At 50.2% G+C, this 17,272-nt stretch overlaps 1 protein-coding gene across 1 annotated transcript; it reads left to right on the forward strand.

Moving 5' to 3' along the window:
- The first annotated feature begins 2,487 nt into the window (after window positions 1-2,487).
- On the forward strand, window positions 2,488-15,839 carry LOC133354379 (methylsterol monooxygenase 1-like). The gene is made up of 5 exons (XM_061571178.1): window positions 2,488-2,870; window positions 7,157-7,305; window positions 9,095-9,221; window positions 11,756-11,910; window positions 14,109-15,839. The coding sequence occupies exons 1-5, from the start codon at window positions 2,616-2,618 to the stop codon at window positions 14,305-14,307; spliced, it is 885 nt and encodes a 294-aa protein (XP_061427162.1). The 5' UTR covers window positions 2,488-2,615; the 3' UTR covers window positions 14,308-15,839.
- The last annotated feature ends 1,433 nt before the right edge of the window (window positions 15,840-17,272 follow it).

Here is a 17,272-nt window from a genome sequence, read left to right on the forward strand (position 1 = left end):
TGGGTCTTTTTGCTTTCATTTTAGTTTTTTATTTTCTATCTACGTGACTTTACCGAAAGAACCAAGAATACGGCCACCTACACCAATGGCGATTTTTATCTGAACCGGTCCTGGGCCTCCCCACCGCCCCCCCCCCCCCTTCGGTCAACTGATACGGAGTACTCCTTGCGGTGTTACACGTTCGAGTCTGCAATATTTTGCTGTCTTTTCTTGGATTTTCTGTTTGCACATAGTCACTTTAAGATGTTTTCTTGTTCATGTTTTTGTTTTTTGTTTGTTGCGGTTGCACCCGATTCAAGAGCCGAATGGCTCACAGGGCTATACCTAATCAATGAAACTGAAATGTGCCCAGGCAAGAGGAGCTACGGTATATACGGGGTGTTTGAAAAAGATGGACCCGATTTGAAATCGCTATATCTCTGCAACCACGAACCACCCATGAATTATTGACATCACCTACAGTATTTCACGTGCAGCTAATGGGTGTTTTGCATTGCAAAATAATGAAGAGGTGGCAGCAGCTTGGACCTCTTCACCGAGTGATGGATTGGTCATGGCTCGTGGTGATGGTGTGCTTTATACTGGCGATGTCAACTTGTAACTCGGAGAGAGGACGACTCAAGAGGCACGAGGAGGAATTATAGAAAAGCAGGAAAGCAGCAGCAGCAAGCCGGGCGTTCGGGCCGACGATACCAACCGACTGCCTAAGCGTTGCGATCCTCTACGTGTTAAGATGTTTTCAACCAAATAAGGAGTGTTGTTACGTAGCACTAATTTTTGTGGCATTTATTGAAATGACATGCAGTTATGCTGGATAATCACCATAAGTATTTAATTCATATTGTAGAACCGGTTGGTCATGGTAATTAAGGGATATTACTCTGTGGAAATACTGGGAGGTAATAGTGTTGAAATGACTGTTTTAAATAAGAAAGTCAACGCATTCGACGTTTCTGACAACATCCGTTCGTAGCATGAAGGGCCTTCGCCCAAAACGTCTATTATATATTTTAAAACGCAGTGGTATTGTGGTTGAGCCAACGCAGAAGCCGCATTACTGAAGTAACGTGATGTATGACTGATAGGTTACAGCATTAATTGATATGACTTGTACACTGTATACTATGTATAAATGCTGCTGGGTGAAAAAAGTACGGGGACTCATCTACTTACAAACAATTGACTTACACATTTTTAGAGATACGAACAAACCTGACCGTATGTCCAGTTGCCTGTTCGGGACCGAGACTCATAAGTTCAACTGCCGCGCAATAGATGGCGGTGGTGGCATCTACATCTGCAGAACATGAAGAACCAGTGGCATCTACATCTGCAGAACGTGGAGAACCAGTGGCATCTACATCTACAGAACGTGAAGAACCAGTGGCATCTACATCTGCAGAACATGAGGAACCAGTGGCATCTACATCTGCAGAACGTGGAGAACCAGTGGCATATGCATCTACAGAACATGAAGAACCAGTAACATCTACATCTACAGAGCATGAAGAACCAGTGGCATCTACATCTGCAGAACGTGAAGAACCAGTGGCATCTCCATCTACAGAACATGAAGAACCAGTGGCATCTACATCTACAGAACGTGAATAACCAGTGGCATCTACATCTACAGATCATGAAAAAACCAGTGGCATCTACATCTGCAGAACATGAAGAACCAGTGGCATCTACATCTACAGAACATGAAGAACCAGTGTCATCTACATCTACAGAACATGAAGAACCAGTGGCATCTACAGAATATGAAGAACCAGTGGCATCTACATCTGCAGAACATGAAGAACCAGGTGGCATCTACAGAACGTGAAGAACCAGTGGCATCTACATCTGCAGAACATGAAGAACCAGTGGCATCTGCAGAACGTGAAGAACCAATGGCATCTACATCTGCAGAACGTGGAGAACCAGTGGCATCTACATCTACAGAACGTGAAGAACCAGTGGCATCTACATCTACAGAACGTGAATAACCAGTGGAATCTACATCTACAGCAGATTATGCAACTCTTAAATCCATTCCCCGTGTTTAGTGTACACGCCGTACACATTTGGAATCGAAAGGAGTAAAGTTGGGATTTACGAACAAATCGATTTACGAACAAACCTCTGGAACCGACCGCGTTCGTAAGTAGAGGAGTCCCTGCAATTGTTTATTTATTTTAGTGTGACGCAACCACTAATGGCTGACGAAGCCGGTTGCTAAGGTACCCCCTCCCTCACAACCCGCGGGGGGGGGGGGAGAGACGGGCTGTTAGCAACGCCCACGTGACCACGCGCGCTCGCAATCCCATTGGCCGCGGGGGCAGCGCGCGGCCCTGCAAGGCGAGTCGCACGACCGCGCCAGCCAATGAGCGCCGAGCTCGCCTTCGCGTGAGCCTGCGTGACGTCACGCGATGGGCGTGGCCTGGGGAAACCCGACTCGCTATAAAAGGCGCGGGTGGGCGGTTGGGGGTGGGTAGTCCATTGGCATCAGCCGCCGTTGACCGCAGGCAGAAGCGTCGAAGGAGGGGGGGGGGAGGCCGGGGACTTTACTGATTCAGGGTGTTATTAAACCGTCGGACAATCGAAGCGTCCGGAATACAACAAAGAAAGCAATGGAGGCCAACAACTACAGCAGCATTATCGCGTCCGCGTCGCTGGCCGTGCAGTACGTGGATTCGCTGCTGCCAGAAAATCCTCTGCAGACGCCCATGCGCATGTTCTGGAGCCACATGCTGGAGCGCTTCACCAAGTTCCAGGTGGCTACGTGGGGGTCCCTGCTGGTCCATGAGTTGGTCTACTTCTCCTTCTGCCTGCCCGGCTTCATCTTCCAGTTCATCCCGGCCATGCAGAAGTACAAGATCCAGGCGGTGAGATGAACGGGTCCTCTCCTGCACCTGTTTCTCTCTCTGCTCCCCCCCCCCACCACCACCCCATGCCGCAGTGGCTATGAGATGTTGACTACCTCGCCTGGTGTTCAGGAGGTCGTGGTTGATCACCAACCCTGCTGCTGCTGTATATTTGTAGTCTGTGTGTCTCTCATCATCACGGTGGCTAGGAGATGTTAACTACCTCGCCTGGTATACAGGAGGTCGTGGGTTCGAGCCCGACCCTGACACCTGCTGTATATTTGGAGTTTGCGTGTCTCTCTCATCATCATCATCACCACTGGCGAGGAGATGTTGACTACCTCGCCTGGTGTTCAGGAGGTCGTGTGTTCGATCCCGACCCTGACCGTCTACTGTATATTTGGAGTTTGTGTGTTTCTCTTTCATCATCATCACGGTGGCTCGGAGATGTTAACTACCTCGCCTGGTGTTCAGGAGGTTGTGGGTTCAATCTCAACCCTGTCGCCTGCTGTTGTATATTTGGAGTTTGCGTGTCTCTCTGTCATCATCATCATGGTGGCTAGGAGATGTTGACTACCTCGCCTGGTGTACAGGAGGTCGTGGGTTCAATCTCAACCCTGACGCCTGCTGCTGCTGTATATTTGGAGTTTGCGATGTCTCTATCCCACCGCGTTTTTCCACCCACCACATGCAGAATTCGGCTGCTTTAAATGTCCACACGATGACGGGAAGCCAATTCTTGGAGCTTTCATTTGTGACGGACAGGTCGCTTCTTTAACAACAAAAAACGATGTATAGCTCAGTGTGGGGGGGGGGGGGGGCTCCTTACCTGGTAAAACATTAAACTTGATTAGAGTCGATGTCAAGGTGAATCACGTGGGTTGCGCTGTGGACATTTAAACATAGCGTGTTGTGTTTTAAAATTCGGCACGGATATAAGATCGATGGGGAGGGAATTCGAAATCGATGTAAAGCGATTGATTACGCTGGCGGATTTGAACCGCCAGCAAATTGGTCGATTTCCTGGATCATCGATCAGCACGATAGCCTAGCGGTCCTCACGTCTGGACTCGTATTGCATCTCACCCAGATATCATTGCCAATTCATTACCCCCCCCTCCCCCTGGGGTCTTAAAAGGCTCTTAGGGGCCGTCCATAAATGACGTCACGCACCTGGGGGGGAGGGGGGGTCCATACATTTGTGACGAGGGGGGGTGGGGATTGAGAAATGTGACGTCACATCAAAATGCGCAACTTTAAATGAATATAGAATTGTTATAACAACACTTATTGTTATAACAACACTCCTACAACAACATCAGAGTGCAGCGCCACATTAAATACGCACTACACAATGACAATAGTTTAAAGCGATTTGAAGCATGTTTTATTTTCAAAATGGAAATATGATTTGGGGGGGGGGGGGGGCAGAGCTTTGTGACGTCATATTTGAGGGGGGGGGTTGACTTTTTGTGAGCCGTGTGACGATGGGGGGGGGGGGGGTCAAAAATCGTCTAAAATCGCGTGATGTCATTTATGGACGGCCCCTATAACCACTGCGCCACCGCTTCACCCGTGTAAGAATGTGGCCTTGCCATTGAGTATAGTTTTAAGGTCGCTGCATATATTCGTATTCTTAAACTCGAGATAACATCAATCTCATACCTGTCAACCCCTTATCGGTGCCTGCATTATTACAGACCAATTCAGACCTCATTAGTCATTATAAATATCAACGTTCATCCTACAAAGTCCCATCACAAGGGAGAAACACACAAATAGACAAACATGATATTTTTTTTTGCCCGTATTGAAACGGATGTACGGTCGTATTGACCTGAACTCAATTTCCCCGTACAAGAATACGGGTAAACCGTGTATGGGTTGGCAGGTATGGTTTACGTGACCTCTACCAGCCACACACAGTACAGGTAGTCATCTCATTACGATGGAGTTGCGTTACGACGACCCCATCGTAAGTCAAAAATATCGTAAGTCGAAGATGGCCTAGCCTACCCAGGAGTCTTAAAGAATGGTGATAATTTAGCAAAACAGAGCAATTTATAGTACCGTACTGTATGAACTATATACTGTATTTATTAATTACAATACTGTATTGCACAGTAAAACGTAAAGTAAAAAAAAAGTAAATTCTTAGCCTACCTATATGAACTGCGATTTAATAGAAAGTTTTTTCAGGAAACAATCCTGTCTGCATCACACAAGGCGGGAGATGCGTACATCCTGGCAGCGTCCTCACGTACAGTATCGTACCTCGTGCGCTGCTGCGTTTGCCTGCCGCACGAAATTTTAAATATTTTACAATTTTGTCGTATCGCCATCGTAAGATCGAAATATCGTAAGTCGGACCATCGTAACTCGGGGACTACCTGTATATGAAATGTTTAACCGCACCTCCGATTTGCACAGTTGACTACGTACGGTGCGATAGAAGTCCATACATTATCGATTAATTGTTTTTTAATATCTGATTACTTTAACAATTGTCAATTAATCGCCTCAATTCGTTTTTCTAAAATTAGTCGAATCGCCAATGGCACATGCGATAATATCACTAGGCATGTGAAGCGGTCATTGATAATTTCGCAAGGTTTACGTAAATATTGTGTCAGCTGATATGCTCATGTTCGGGTTTTACTTGGCCCATCATAACTCCGGGGTCGATAAAATAGGGGGCCCCACTTTGTGTGAAGGGAATTCAAGTTGTCCTAATGGACAGACTTGCCCCCTGCCATAGCAACGTGGAATGTCCACCGCTGGCTCATGGTTGTAAATCAGAAGAGGTTCATTCGAGCAGGAAACCACTTTTGAGTGTTTAAAAATGGTGTGCGCAAAAGTACAAACCAGACCAAATATGAAACAATACAAGTAGATGGAAAAACCCATGATAGAAAGTAATCGATTCCTGAATTCGGTGACAATTCATCGAAATGCCAGTCAAATAGTGCAAGCATATATAGTATAGAGTGTTATGCAAGAGATGGGTTGTGACATCTCAGTTCTGCGTGAGATGGAGACGCCATGGGGTGGCCTGCATCCAGACCCTGACTGGTGACGATGAATAATATTAGATTTCCAGCAAAAATAAAAGAGATGTAACCTCCAGTGTGGTGGGTGGGTAGGTGTTTGGGCGAGTTCGTCGATGAGACAAAACCACCTGGTAGACAGTCCTCAACATGAGTGGAGGAATCGCCGAGTCAAGTTGAAGGGGACGGTAACCGTGGTCTAAACCAGCGGTCGGGAACCTATGGCTCGCGAGCCATATATGGCTCTTCCAGTGACGGCATATGGCTCCCAGACAATTTTGAGTTGAAAAAAAATTAATAATAAAAAAATCAGTTTGGAACTGATTTTAAAATACTTGTGATATTGCTTAATAATACTATTGTGTCATTTTAAAGTAAACAGAAATTAGTTTTGAAGATAAATTTCACGGGTCACGCCTGCATGAAGCTCAACCTCACCACGTATGAACCAGACTACAAGGCCATCAGCAAAACCATACGTTAAAAATACTATATGGCTCTCAATGAAATATATTTAGAAATATTTGGCTTTTATGGCTCTCCCAGTCAAAAAGGTTCCCGACCCCTGGTCTAAACGATAGAAGGTGACTCACTACCGGTGAGCAGGTGACCAGAGTGAATTGGGTGAGTGCCGGATCATTAATCAACCTTTCATAATCACAATAACCCCCCCTCCGCCTCAAATCGGTGCACCTGATGAGTTAATGATGACGTCACCCTGCTGCTGCTCTATATAAGACCGGGAGCCAGAGCAGAGCCTCACCATTCTGGCGAATTGCCCGATGATGCTGGATGCAATTACCAGCGAAACGTCGTGCTACTCAAATTGTAAATGTTGTGGTTTCACGCTTCAACACACCGGTGGGCTAAAGCAGTGAACTATTTGTCTTTTGTCAACGTGACACTTTTTACTGATTGGCCTTGTCAGGTGGTGGAGGGTTACGACACATGTATAAATAACGCGATCTAAACCCAAAAACGTTGATTATGAATAATATTGGTCGCGAAAGCCTGCTATGTGTTAAACTCATTAATCAACCTTGACTGCAACTGGGTGCTCCCCGAGATACGCACCTCTGATGAGCTCGGTTGGCTACGTACGGTGTTTAAGAAGTTCAACTTACATACTCTGGCTGCAGCAGCAGCAGTGATCATTGTTCAGAGTTCATTACCGAGGGCGGGGGGTGGGGAAACGCATGTGTCTCATTTGAGCGAGCGTGGCCGTGCGGAGAGGTGTGACACGCGCCGTCTCGCCCGCAGGACAAACCGGAGACCATGGAGAAGCAGTGGAAGTGCTTCAAGACGCTGCTCTTCAACCACTTCTTCATCCAGCTGCCGATGATCTGCGGGACCTACTACTTCACAGAGTTCTTCAGCATCCCCTACGAGTGGGACGCCATGCCGCGCTGGTGCGTGTCGCGCCTTGCACACACGCGCCTCTCGCTCTTTCAACACGGGGGTTGTTGTGGGAGTTAGGGACGCAGTGTTCCGGTAGGGGGCACTGCTTCACCTTAAAGGGTAATAACTCCAGATGAAAATCAAGACGTCGGCCAAAGCCAGCGATGACGCCTCCACACCTCGTTGCCAACGCGCTCTCCCCTCCGCCAGAATCCCACAGCTGCTGTACCGTAGAATCGCAGCAACCTCCAAGAACTGCCCCAAGAGTCTCCCACCATCTTCTGCCATATAGACTCAAATAGAAACCTACATGGTCATACAGGAACCTATTGACTCGCACAGAGACGCGTAGATCTGCCCTAACGGTCTCCCACCATTTTCTCTTATGGCTTCCCTGTGGTCTCCGGACTAGGGGAGACTGCTCCAATGGCTGTCTCAGCAATCGGCCCTCCCCTCATCCTGCATGTGTCCCACCCAGCACTACCTTTTGTTCCCCAATGATATCTACGAAACACCCTGCATCCATCTCGGACACTTGTACTTAAGTGCCGAATCGTCTCCGAATCGCAGCTGTCAACCCTGCTTTGTGCTGCAGCAATGTCTGCCTCTCGCGCCTCTCGTGTCATCGCTTCGCTGCCTCGCCTCTGTCCCTGCTACCAGCGCATCTATTGTCATGGCTCTCAGATAACTTTCCCGTCCGTCTGTCCTTCGACAGACTTGAGAGAGTGACCATCCTTCTTGTCACCACCTTGGCTGCATGTCCTTGCCAACTCTGCTGAACAAAGCGGTTTTTGCTTGTCCCTCACAACCCCGTAGGAGAAACTTTGTAGCTCATCGCCCACTTCTGTTGCACCCAAGTAGAGTTGGCGGTACTTTGCATCCCGTGTGAACTGCCCAGCACTCTCAGATCCACGTTTCTGTGTTTCGTGTCACGATATGTCTCGAATTTACCTAGTCCTCAATGTCAACTTAAAAGTAAAAATCGTAATTATCGTTTATTATTTCTGCAGAAATTTATCTTACGAAGCACTTCACAGCACCAATGATTAAAATGAATGAACACTGATTAATGGAGTTTTTTTTTCTCCCAAACATCACAATATATGACCACAGAACTTGGGCAATTGTTGCCATCCCATTCTAGCTGCCTTCCCGCTCCCCTGTGGTTTACCGAGGCCTCCAATCGATAAATTGTCAATGTACAACCTTGGCGGCGCCATGCCCCAGTGGTGGCGCGTTTGCCGCTTGTTGCGGACGTTTTCAGTTGAGACCTGGCAGGCCGCACTGGTTATTACAGCAAGGTGTATTAACAATTAAATACTATGTGTCATCTACTTCAGTGAACATTAAAATTATTCACAAGATCTAGCCACTGTGTACTGGCGTAACGATCCAATTCTGTGGGGGCAAAAAAAATGACACCGCAATTTACTCGTTTGAAAGACGCGTAGCAATCTTCTCGCCCAACCGCAAAAACTTGTCAGGGTCCTCCTGAAAAGGAGTTGATATTGTTTACGTGGCATAACTCAAAGGAGGGGGTCCAGCAAGGTGCCGATGTTACTGCTCTGTGTAATCCCCTTTGAGTAATTTGCGGGTCAAGTTTTAAGCATTGGGATGTTTACATTGCATGATCATTTAGTCTATGATATGATACCAGAGAACCCGGAGAAAAAGGGGAGAACATACAAACTCGACGCAGAAGGGTGCCCGAGTCGAGAGCTGAACTCGGTCCCTTGTTGCTGTGAGGCACGAGTGATGTCGCTGTGCCACCCTGCCGCCCATGTGCGTGTGGTTGTGCAGGTACGTGGTGATTGCCCAGTGCCTGGGCTGCGCCGTGGTGGAGGACACGTGGCACTACTTCCTGCACCGCCTACTGCACCACAAGAGCATCTACAAGTACATCCACAAGGTTCACCACCAGTTCCAGGTGAGGACTACCCCCCCGCCCTATCCCCCATCACCCGCCCTCCCCCCACGCACAGACGGCCAAACCCCAGACATTACTAGCCTGATCTTGATTTGAAGCTTTCGTGACTTGCAGGAATCCATACTGTTTGGTTCTTTCGGTAAAGTCACGTAGGTAGAAAATTAATAGATCACGACGTTTTGATCGCTCCACAAGCAACCGTCGTCAGGTGAGACAAACACAGCGTCAGCGGTTCTCCTGCTGTCTTTGTCTCCTCACCTGATGGCGGTTGCTTGTGTTGTGATCGAAACGTAGTTATCTATTAATTTTCTATCTACGTGACTTTACCGAAAGAACCAAAGAGTATTACCAGCCTGCTTGGCACTACGTGTGTTTGTGTGTGTGTGTGGGCGTGGTGCTAGTCACCTACCCCCTCGTGTACTGTGCTGGCCTTCATAGGTGCTTTCTGACAGCACTTTCCTCAACAGTCTGTTAAGGCTTTACGGGGGATCTTTGTATTTGTGGGGAGTGCCAGTGTAGCGGTTGGCGCACCGCGCTACAAACCCGGCGTGGTGACCCTCGTTCGATTCCCGCTCACTGCCAACGTCGTTGGCCTCAAATCGTCGTGATACGCGGTGTGTAAACATCGCCACTGGGGAGACGACGGCGGCCAGGCGTGGTGCTGGCCACACCACCCACCCCCTCGTGCGCCGTGCCAGCCTTCAAAGGCGCTCGCTCAACGGCACTTGCCCCAGCAACTTTGAAAAGGCTGTATATGGGACTTTTGTTCTTGGTGTGTGTGAAACGTGTGGGCATGTTGAGTTGCACTCGTGTTCACTGAGCGTTGTCTAGCGGGCCGACACTGGGCAGCTTCTGCTGCTGCTGCTGGGAAAGCGAATGAGTCCTCGCGCGAGGGGAATGCATAAACGCGGGAATTCCGGAGCTTGGTCGCCATCCAAGAACTCGGTGTTTGCCCACTGTGTTTGAGTGATATGTTTGTCCTTCGTGTGTCTGTAGTGTATGTGTGGCGTGCTGTGTGTGTTAACCTTGTATCATCCTGTGTGTGCGTGTGTTTTTTGCTGTGCGTGTGGTGTTGGGAGCCGTAGTGCAGTCCTTTGCAGTGGGTCCAGAATGTCGAAGTTAACTAGGGAGCAGCAAGGCTCTGTGTGTTTATATCAGTCTGGTCTGGTACTCTCTGTGTGCGTGCTGCCATTGCGTGATGGTCAGCACACTGGACTTAAAATGCAGAGGTCAGCGGTTCTGTTCCTTCTCTGGGCACAGTAGCTGAAACAATGGCGGGCAGGTTTCTAAAATCCTCCCACCACCGCCTCTGTCCACCCAGCAGCAGTGTAGATGGGTTCACTGCAGTTAAATCGATCGGCAGATTGCGTGCGTTGGGGTAAAATGTGGGTAACCCCACCTATTCCAAAACGCTCGGTCGGCATGGAAGAGCAGACCAATTACACCCCTACAACCTCGCTCTACAAGTTGTAGCCCTTCCGCCAGCCGTGGCATAAGCGGGCAATTGCAGGGCTGCACCTTCATCTCGAACTAGCAAAGTCATTCGAATCGCAGCGACTCAGCAGAGTGAGCGAGAGCATGAGTTTGTGGGGTCATTGCCACGGCAGTGATTGAGAGAGGTGGTCACATAGATACGCGCTTAGGGTTAGGTCACTGCGCAGTGCCACCAGCGTGGCCTCGTTTATGGCGCGACCTTGAGAAACCTTATCTGGTGGCGGGTCGAGGTTCGTCGCTTGAGCAGAGCAGGTTTTGTCAGGGCCATCGGGCAATTACTTGCGTCAGCGTGGTTTGCTGTAAAATCGTTTGGGTGGACGGTTTTTTGTTGTTGTTTCGTAACTGAATTTTCAACGGCCGGTGCGGTAATGGGAATTGTTCAGACATCCCAAAGTAGCCAGGAGTCCTCCTGAATAAGGGTGTTGAGACTTGCCGAGGCTTTTGCTGGGTGAAGGGCTTGAGTCTCTTTTCGCGCGAGACCCTGTAATGGAATGCGAGTTATGTAATTTAACCCAGAAAAGACCTCGCCGAGTCTCAAGACGACATTTCAGGAGGTGTCCTGCGCTGTGGGGGGGGGGGGGGGGGGGGGGGGGGTTTGGCCAATTCCTTTTAAAGGAATGTTGGTATTCCACGTGGGAGGAGCATCGGGTTGCCCACAGAAAATCCACGCGAGGGGATAACTTACACTCAGTGGGTTCACAAGCCCACTTGCTGCACTGAATGTTTACAGCCACTTAACAGCCCAAGTGGCTTTTGTTGTTTCACAAGTCTTGACGTGATCTCCCAACCCCCTCGTCCAAATCGCCAAATTTCAGGCGCGAGTCAAGCAGTCCCTTCCTCGGTGAGAATCAGAAGACCCCATCACTAACCCTACCCGCATCCCTGACCCCACATCACTACCACGCGGCGCTGCGCTTAACCCCGTGTCTATACCCCTAACCCTGCATTCCTAACTCTAACTCTGCATCGCTGACCCGACTCTATCCCTAACCATACCCCTAACCCCGCGCGTGTGTGTCTCCCTGCGTGTGGCCGTGCAGTCCCCGTTCGGGATGCAGGCGGAGTACGCTCACCCGGCCGAGACGGTCATCCTGGGCATGGGCTTCTTCATCGGCATCATGATCTTCTGCAACCACCTGGTGCTGCTCTGGGCCTGGGTCACGTTCCGCCTCATGGAGACCATTGACGTGCACAGGTTTGGCGCGCACACACGCACACGAGACCCCACGCGCACAGATGCTACGCACAGACGTACCGCGCACACAGATGTACGCACGGAGAGGCCCACGTGTACGTGCAGACGTACAGCGTAGACCTAAGCACGTGCACGCACAAATTCACGCGCAGACGGTAAACGCAGACGTACGCACACCTGCATCCGCAGGCCGTGCCCGAGTGCTTGGCTCCGACTCGGCCGTTTGTGAATTTCATTTGCGCGCACAAATAAACTCGCCCTGCTGTGCACGCCCGCCTGCTTGCTTGCTCTCCGCTCTCTTCGGAATTTTTGTTTCGTTTTTCCTTTTGCGTGGCCAAGCGCTGCGGGCCGGCCCAGCGTCACATGATGTGGGAGTGAAGCTCACTCGGAGAGCTGGAAAACGCAATGCACACAACACACCACGTACACAACGCACACATACACCTCAAAACATGCACAACATGCACAACACGCACACATACAACACACACACAAAACATACACCATACACATACAACACACAGACACAAGACACATACAGAACAGATCACGCGTTCGGCTGGGGTAATTGCAGGACTCTGAGGAATGTATATGCTCATGTCAGCTTGTGGCAGAATACAAACACTGGCAGTAATTACGGTGAGCACGCACACACCGAGAGCGGGCCGTGGGCGATGACACACGGGGAATGAATGAATCGGGAGTGCTGGTATTGCTGGGTGCTGCTGCTGAACGTGGCCTGTCGTGCAGCGCTGCGGTGGCAGTGAGAATTGGTGGATCGCGCACAGATTTGTAATTACTTCCCTGCCTAGACCTCGGGATATCGAGGCCGCCATCGTCCACCGTATGGTGGCAGCACAGCAAGTAGGTGTATTACAATCTGTTCCATCTGTACAGGGATTGAGTGTTGCCCCTCACTTCTGACGTGCGGGTTTTCTCAGGGCACTCCGGTTTCCTACCACGTGTATAAAGCACTAAGTAATATACCAATATAAAATCACGGAGCTTGGGCAATCATTGGCGCCGGCTCTAGAGAGGCTGCCTTTCTCAATTCTCTGCGGTTTCACACGCAGCTCTCAATCATCCTCACTCTCTCACCGAGAGTGAAACTCTAGATATTTTACTGTTGTGATTATTGTTGTTCGGCCTGGGTGCTGGGCGTCGGGGCCTGCCCCACGAACCTTGGCTCTCGGTCCAGCTGGCGTGGGCTCCACGAGCTTGCGCAAGGCTACTGCGGGGGCTCGCCAGCAGCGAGCACCAGCTGGCTCCGTGGATTATTTTGCCAAAATAATAAGCGGGGAGAACGCACGGCCAAATTTGTCTCGGTTTTCCTTGGCCGACTTTGCCGCTGCTTTTGCTGGATACCCGTCTTGGTTGTGCGTTTCGAGCCCCGTGGCCACCCTAGTTAATCCTGCGGGTGCATTTTCCGAAACAGTACTTACGCACCGTCTGCTTCGCAGTGCATGGTTCCAAAATCCGTACCTCCCCATGAGCACTTTTGGCTACGTATGGTGCGAATGAAGTTCTACGTACGTACAAATTTAGCACGTTTGAAAGGAAAAACGCAAAGAACTCTCGTGGTATTACGTGCACGTATACACTAGCAGCCATCGCCCCCCTATTACCAGACTGATGCCCAGTTTGCAGGCCAGGTGCCGAGTCGCCTCGTGCCACACAGGTCCAGCTGCAGCTGGGGGTGATCTTCAGGGCACCACGGTGGCGAGATGTCAACTACCTTGCCGGGTGTGCAGGAGACCGTGGGTTCGATCCAGACCCTAATGCCTGTTGTATATTGGAGTTTGTACATTCTCCCTGTGGTTGCGTGTATTTATCTCCGGGTCCTCTGGTTGTTCCCCCCACATTTAAGACACATGCGTTTCGAGTATTTGGCTGCTATAAATTTCCACGTGATAAGCCACCTCGTTGAGCTATCATTTGTGATTGCCAGGTTTGCTTCTGAAAAGAGCTCTACACCTGAGTGGGCCGTACCTGGTAAAATAAACAATAGTTTCGTTTAAATGTGTTCCGATGCGATGCAAGTCGCTTATCTCGTGAGAAGTGCCACGCCACGGGCGTCGCGGTGGGCGGCGGCTCCTCCATCAACACGACTCCTCACTGCGAGTAGTATCATGATTATTATTATTGCTGTGCTTGTAACCGTGGGTGCCTGTCGCTTGCTCTCCCATCCCCTGTGGCAGCGGCTACGAGATCCCGCTCAACCCCCTGCACATGATCCCCTTCTACGCTGGCGCTCGCTTCCACGACTTCCACCACATGAACTTCGTGGGCAACTATGCCTCCACCTTCACGTGGTGGGACCGGCTGCTGGGCACCGATTCGCAGTACAAGGAGCACTACACGGGCAAGACGGCGCAGAAAGACAAGAAGCTCGAATAAAATCCGTGGCGGTCGGGAGTAGGCGGGGGGCTAGGGTCGGGAGGGGGGACCCAGAAAACACGGGACGTTGGGCCCAATGTCCCGTGTTTACTGGGGAGCAATCGGCGAACAGTGCGGGGGGCAGTGCCAGGCAGACACATCTCTCTCTCTTGAGAAAACCGTCGCCGCCTTTGCGGTTCGTGCCAGCGGAGCGGAGCGTGGATGCCGCCACCCCCCCCCCTCCATGCTCGGTAGTGTGGGCTTAGAAAGCGCCGGGGGAGCGTGGAAATCGCTGGCGTCGCCGGACGTGCAGTCGGCTCTGCGAATGCTTCCTCCCCCTTCTTGCTACCCAGTTAACGCGGAACGTTGAGCCAACGTTGAGGCAATGTTGGCCCATGGTTCTGCTCGTGTGACTTATCAACTTGGCAACCAGCGGCGATTTTAATTCCGTAAATGATTTAGCTCCGAAACGGTTTCAAGGCGTTGGTTGTAAATCCCGCAAGTGGTGGCCGTGCGTACCTATGCGTGCCGTGCTAGTGTAGATGCGCCAGGATGGCCGTGTGCCCGGTGTAATGCCTCGGTGATTCGGCGGTACCATGTGCCGCACGGCGTGCATGCTGTTTCAAGGGACCAGCGGAGTTGTCCCGACCGATTATTTGCACATTCTGGGTCGTGTCAGCCTTCGCCTGCCGTGTGATGTCTTAGAGGAACCCTCGTGTACAAAGTCTGTTGTCTCTGTTAAACTATTGTTGCGTATCAATCTGTGCGAACGTACTACTTGTCAGAAATCAATCTCGTGCTCTGCATAATATGCGTTTAAAGGCAAGGGAAGGTGATGTGAAGGAAAAAAATATTATATTGGAATTTAAAGAAATAAATTAAAAATTTCGCAGCGGTGAAATGGGCTGAAATGAAAGTGGTGTTTTTAATAAATGTGGCTGATGTTTTGTACGCTCGTTCCAATGCGGATCGTCAATGCGGGGCAATTGCCCCCTCTGTGTTTACGCTGGGACCTCCCGCATCTCCATCGTCACAGCCACGGCGCGTCACACCCACTCTTCCCCCACCCCCGTCGACAGAGACGCAACTCGCAAACGCTCTCGTTCCTGATTGAGAAAGTAAAGTATCCGCTGTGTGGAGTGCATCGCACTCGAGATATATCCGCGATATAATAACACCACAAGTATACATCTTGCAACTAAAAATGTCCCGAAACTCTTGAAGAGTGTACAGCAAGAAGGCTCCGTGTAGGCATCGTCGTTATTTTTGGGGGGCCACGGTGGCGAGATGTTAACTACCTCGCCTCGTATCCAGGAGGTCGTGGGTTCCGTTCCAACCCTGCTGTATATTTGGAGTTTGCATGTTGTCCCCATGATCGCGTGGATTATTCTCCCGAGTCCTCCGATTTTTCCCTTCACACACATCAACATCACGCATTTAGAGTATTTAGCTGCGATACATTTCCACGTGATAATCCACTTCGTTGAGCTATAATTCGTGTAGCCAGGTCTCTTCTGAAAAGCTCTACATAGCTCAGTGGGCCTTACCTGGTAGTACCTGGTAACATAAAAAAAGTTTCCTGGGATAGGTTCACACCCCCACCGCCACTCGATGTTGTTCCTTACCTCGTTTGTGCAGTTTACTTCGCCCCATGGCGTACACGCCGTGCTTGGCGGGCATCTCGCCTGACACATCTCATTCGTGGTGCGAGATTTGATTTGAGGTCGTGACCTTCGGGTTGTGAGCCACGCCTGGCCTCGTTGCAGCCGGCGTTGGATAAACGATCATTCGGCTCAAGCGTCCGAGATGCCGATCCGCTGCTTCTCCGTCCCCTGCCCAGCAGCGTAAATGGGTTTGTCGCAGATGAATCGGCAGGTCGCGTGCGGTGGGTTAACGTGTGGCGAGGCCCACCTTCCAACACGTCTGGTCAACGTGGAAGAGTAGGCCAACATACCGTCGCTGTCGTGGAGGAACCTGCCTCCAGCAGTGGCATGAGTGAGCAATTGCGGGGCTGTACCCTTACCTTTTTAAATCCTTTATATTAAGTTCACTTGCTTGCTTAGGACCGTGCAAATCTTTTGGTCGTTTTTTAACCCACTTCCCGTGATCCAATCGAGCTGACATTTTGCACACAGACTCGTTGTGCATGACAATGCCTTTTCGTGAAAAAAAAATTTCCCAAATTTTACACTGTTTAGGGAAAAATAAATAAATATTTAATTAACAATTGTTTAATGCTGCCAGACAATCATCTGACCCATAGGTGGAAGCCATCTCAAGCCAGAGGACGAGAGGACTTTAGCCGCCCCGATGCCACGCATATAAAGGATTTATAGTGAAAAACTTTGTTTTTACGGGTTTACTTGTTAATCCTGCAAACATCCACCGATCCAACAACTGCCTCGTAAACGTCCTCCATACACATTGCTGATGAAACTTCCTCTTGTATTTAAGTGGATGCGTTTCTTTATGTAAATCTGTGGTCTCTGTGCAAGTCTGTCTCGCACAGGGCACACCGCTGCCCGCTTCAATCATTCGCTGGCAGAATGTCGGATGCTCTTCTTATAACAACAGATATTTACGGCACACGTATATCATGTGATGCGTGGGCGGCGCAGAGCAAAACGCCATCGATATTTTTTATTTCTTGCGTAAAGCCCGCGGACAAGCGGGAAGAGAGGCCCGAACCCGCACCAGCAATCGCCCAAGCTCCGTGGCCCTTGTATGGTGATGTTTGTTCAACTCCCGTCGTTCAACGGGCTGCTCCTGGAGCCGTCCGCTGCCACCGCCGGCCAACCTCGACGCGAACAATTCAAAAGCCGCCCAACGGCTGCGCAACCGAAGCCAAAAGGAGTAACCGGCTGCGTGCGTTGTGACGCGTGATGCTTGGCTGTCGGGGGGGTTATGCTGACCCTTGAAATATCTGGCAGTGAAATTCAGCCAGGGCTCACTTGGACTGCGCCCCAGGTCCCTCTTCAGCGTCCGG

Source organism: Lethenteron reissneri, chromosome 47 (genome assembly GCF_015708825.2).
Source record: "Lethenteron reissneri isolate LAM-NWPU_2019-01 chromosome 47, ASM1570882v1, whole genome shotgun sequence".
In the NCBI taxonomy this organism is placed as follows: domain Eukaryota; kingdom Metazoa; phylum Chordata; class Hyperoartia; order Petromyzontiformes; family Petromyzontidae; genus Lethenteron; species Lethenteron reissneri.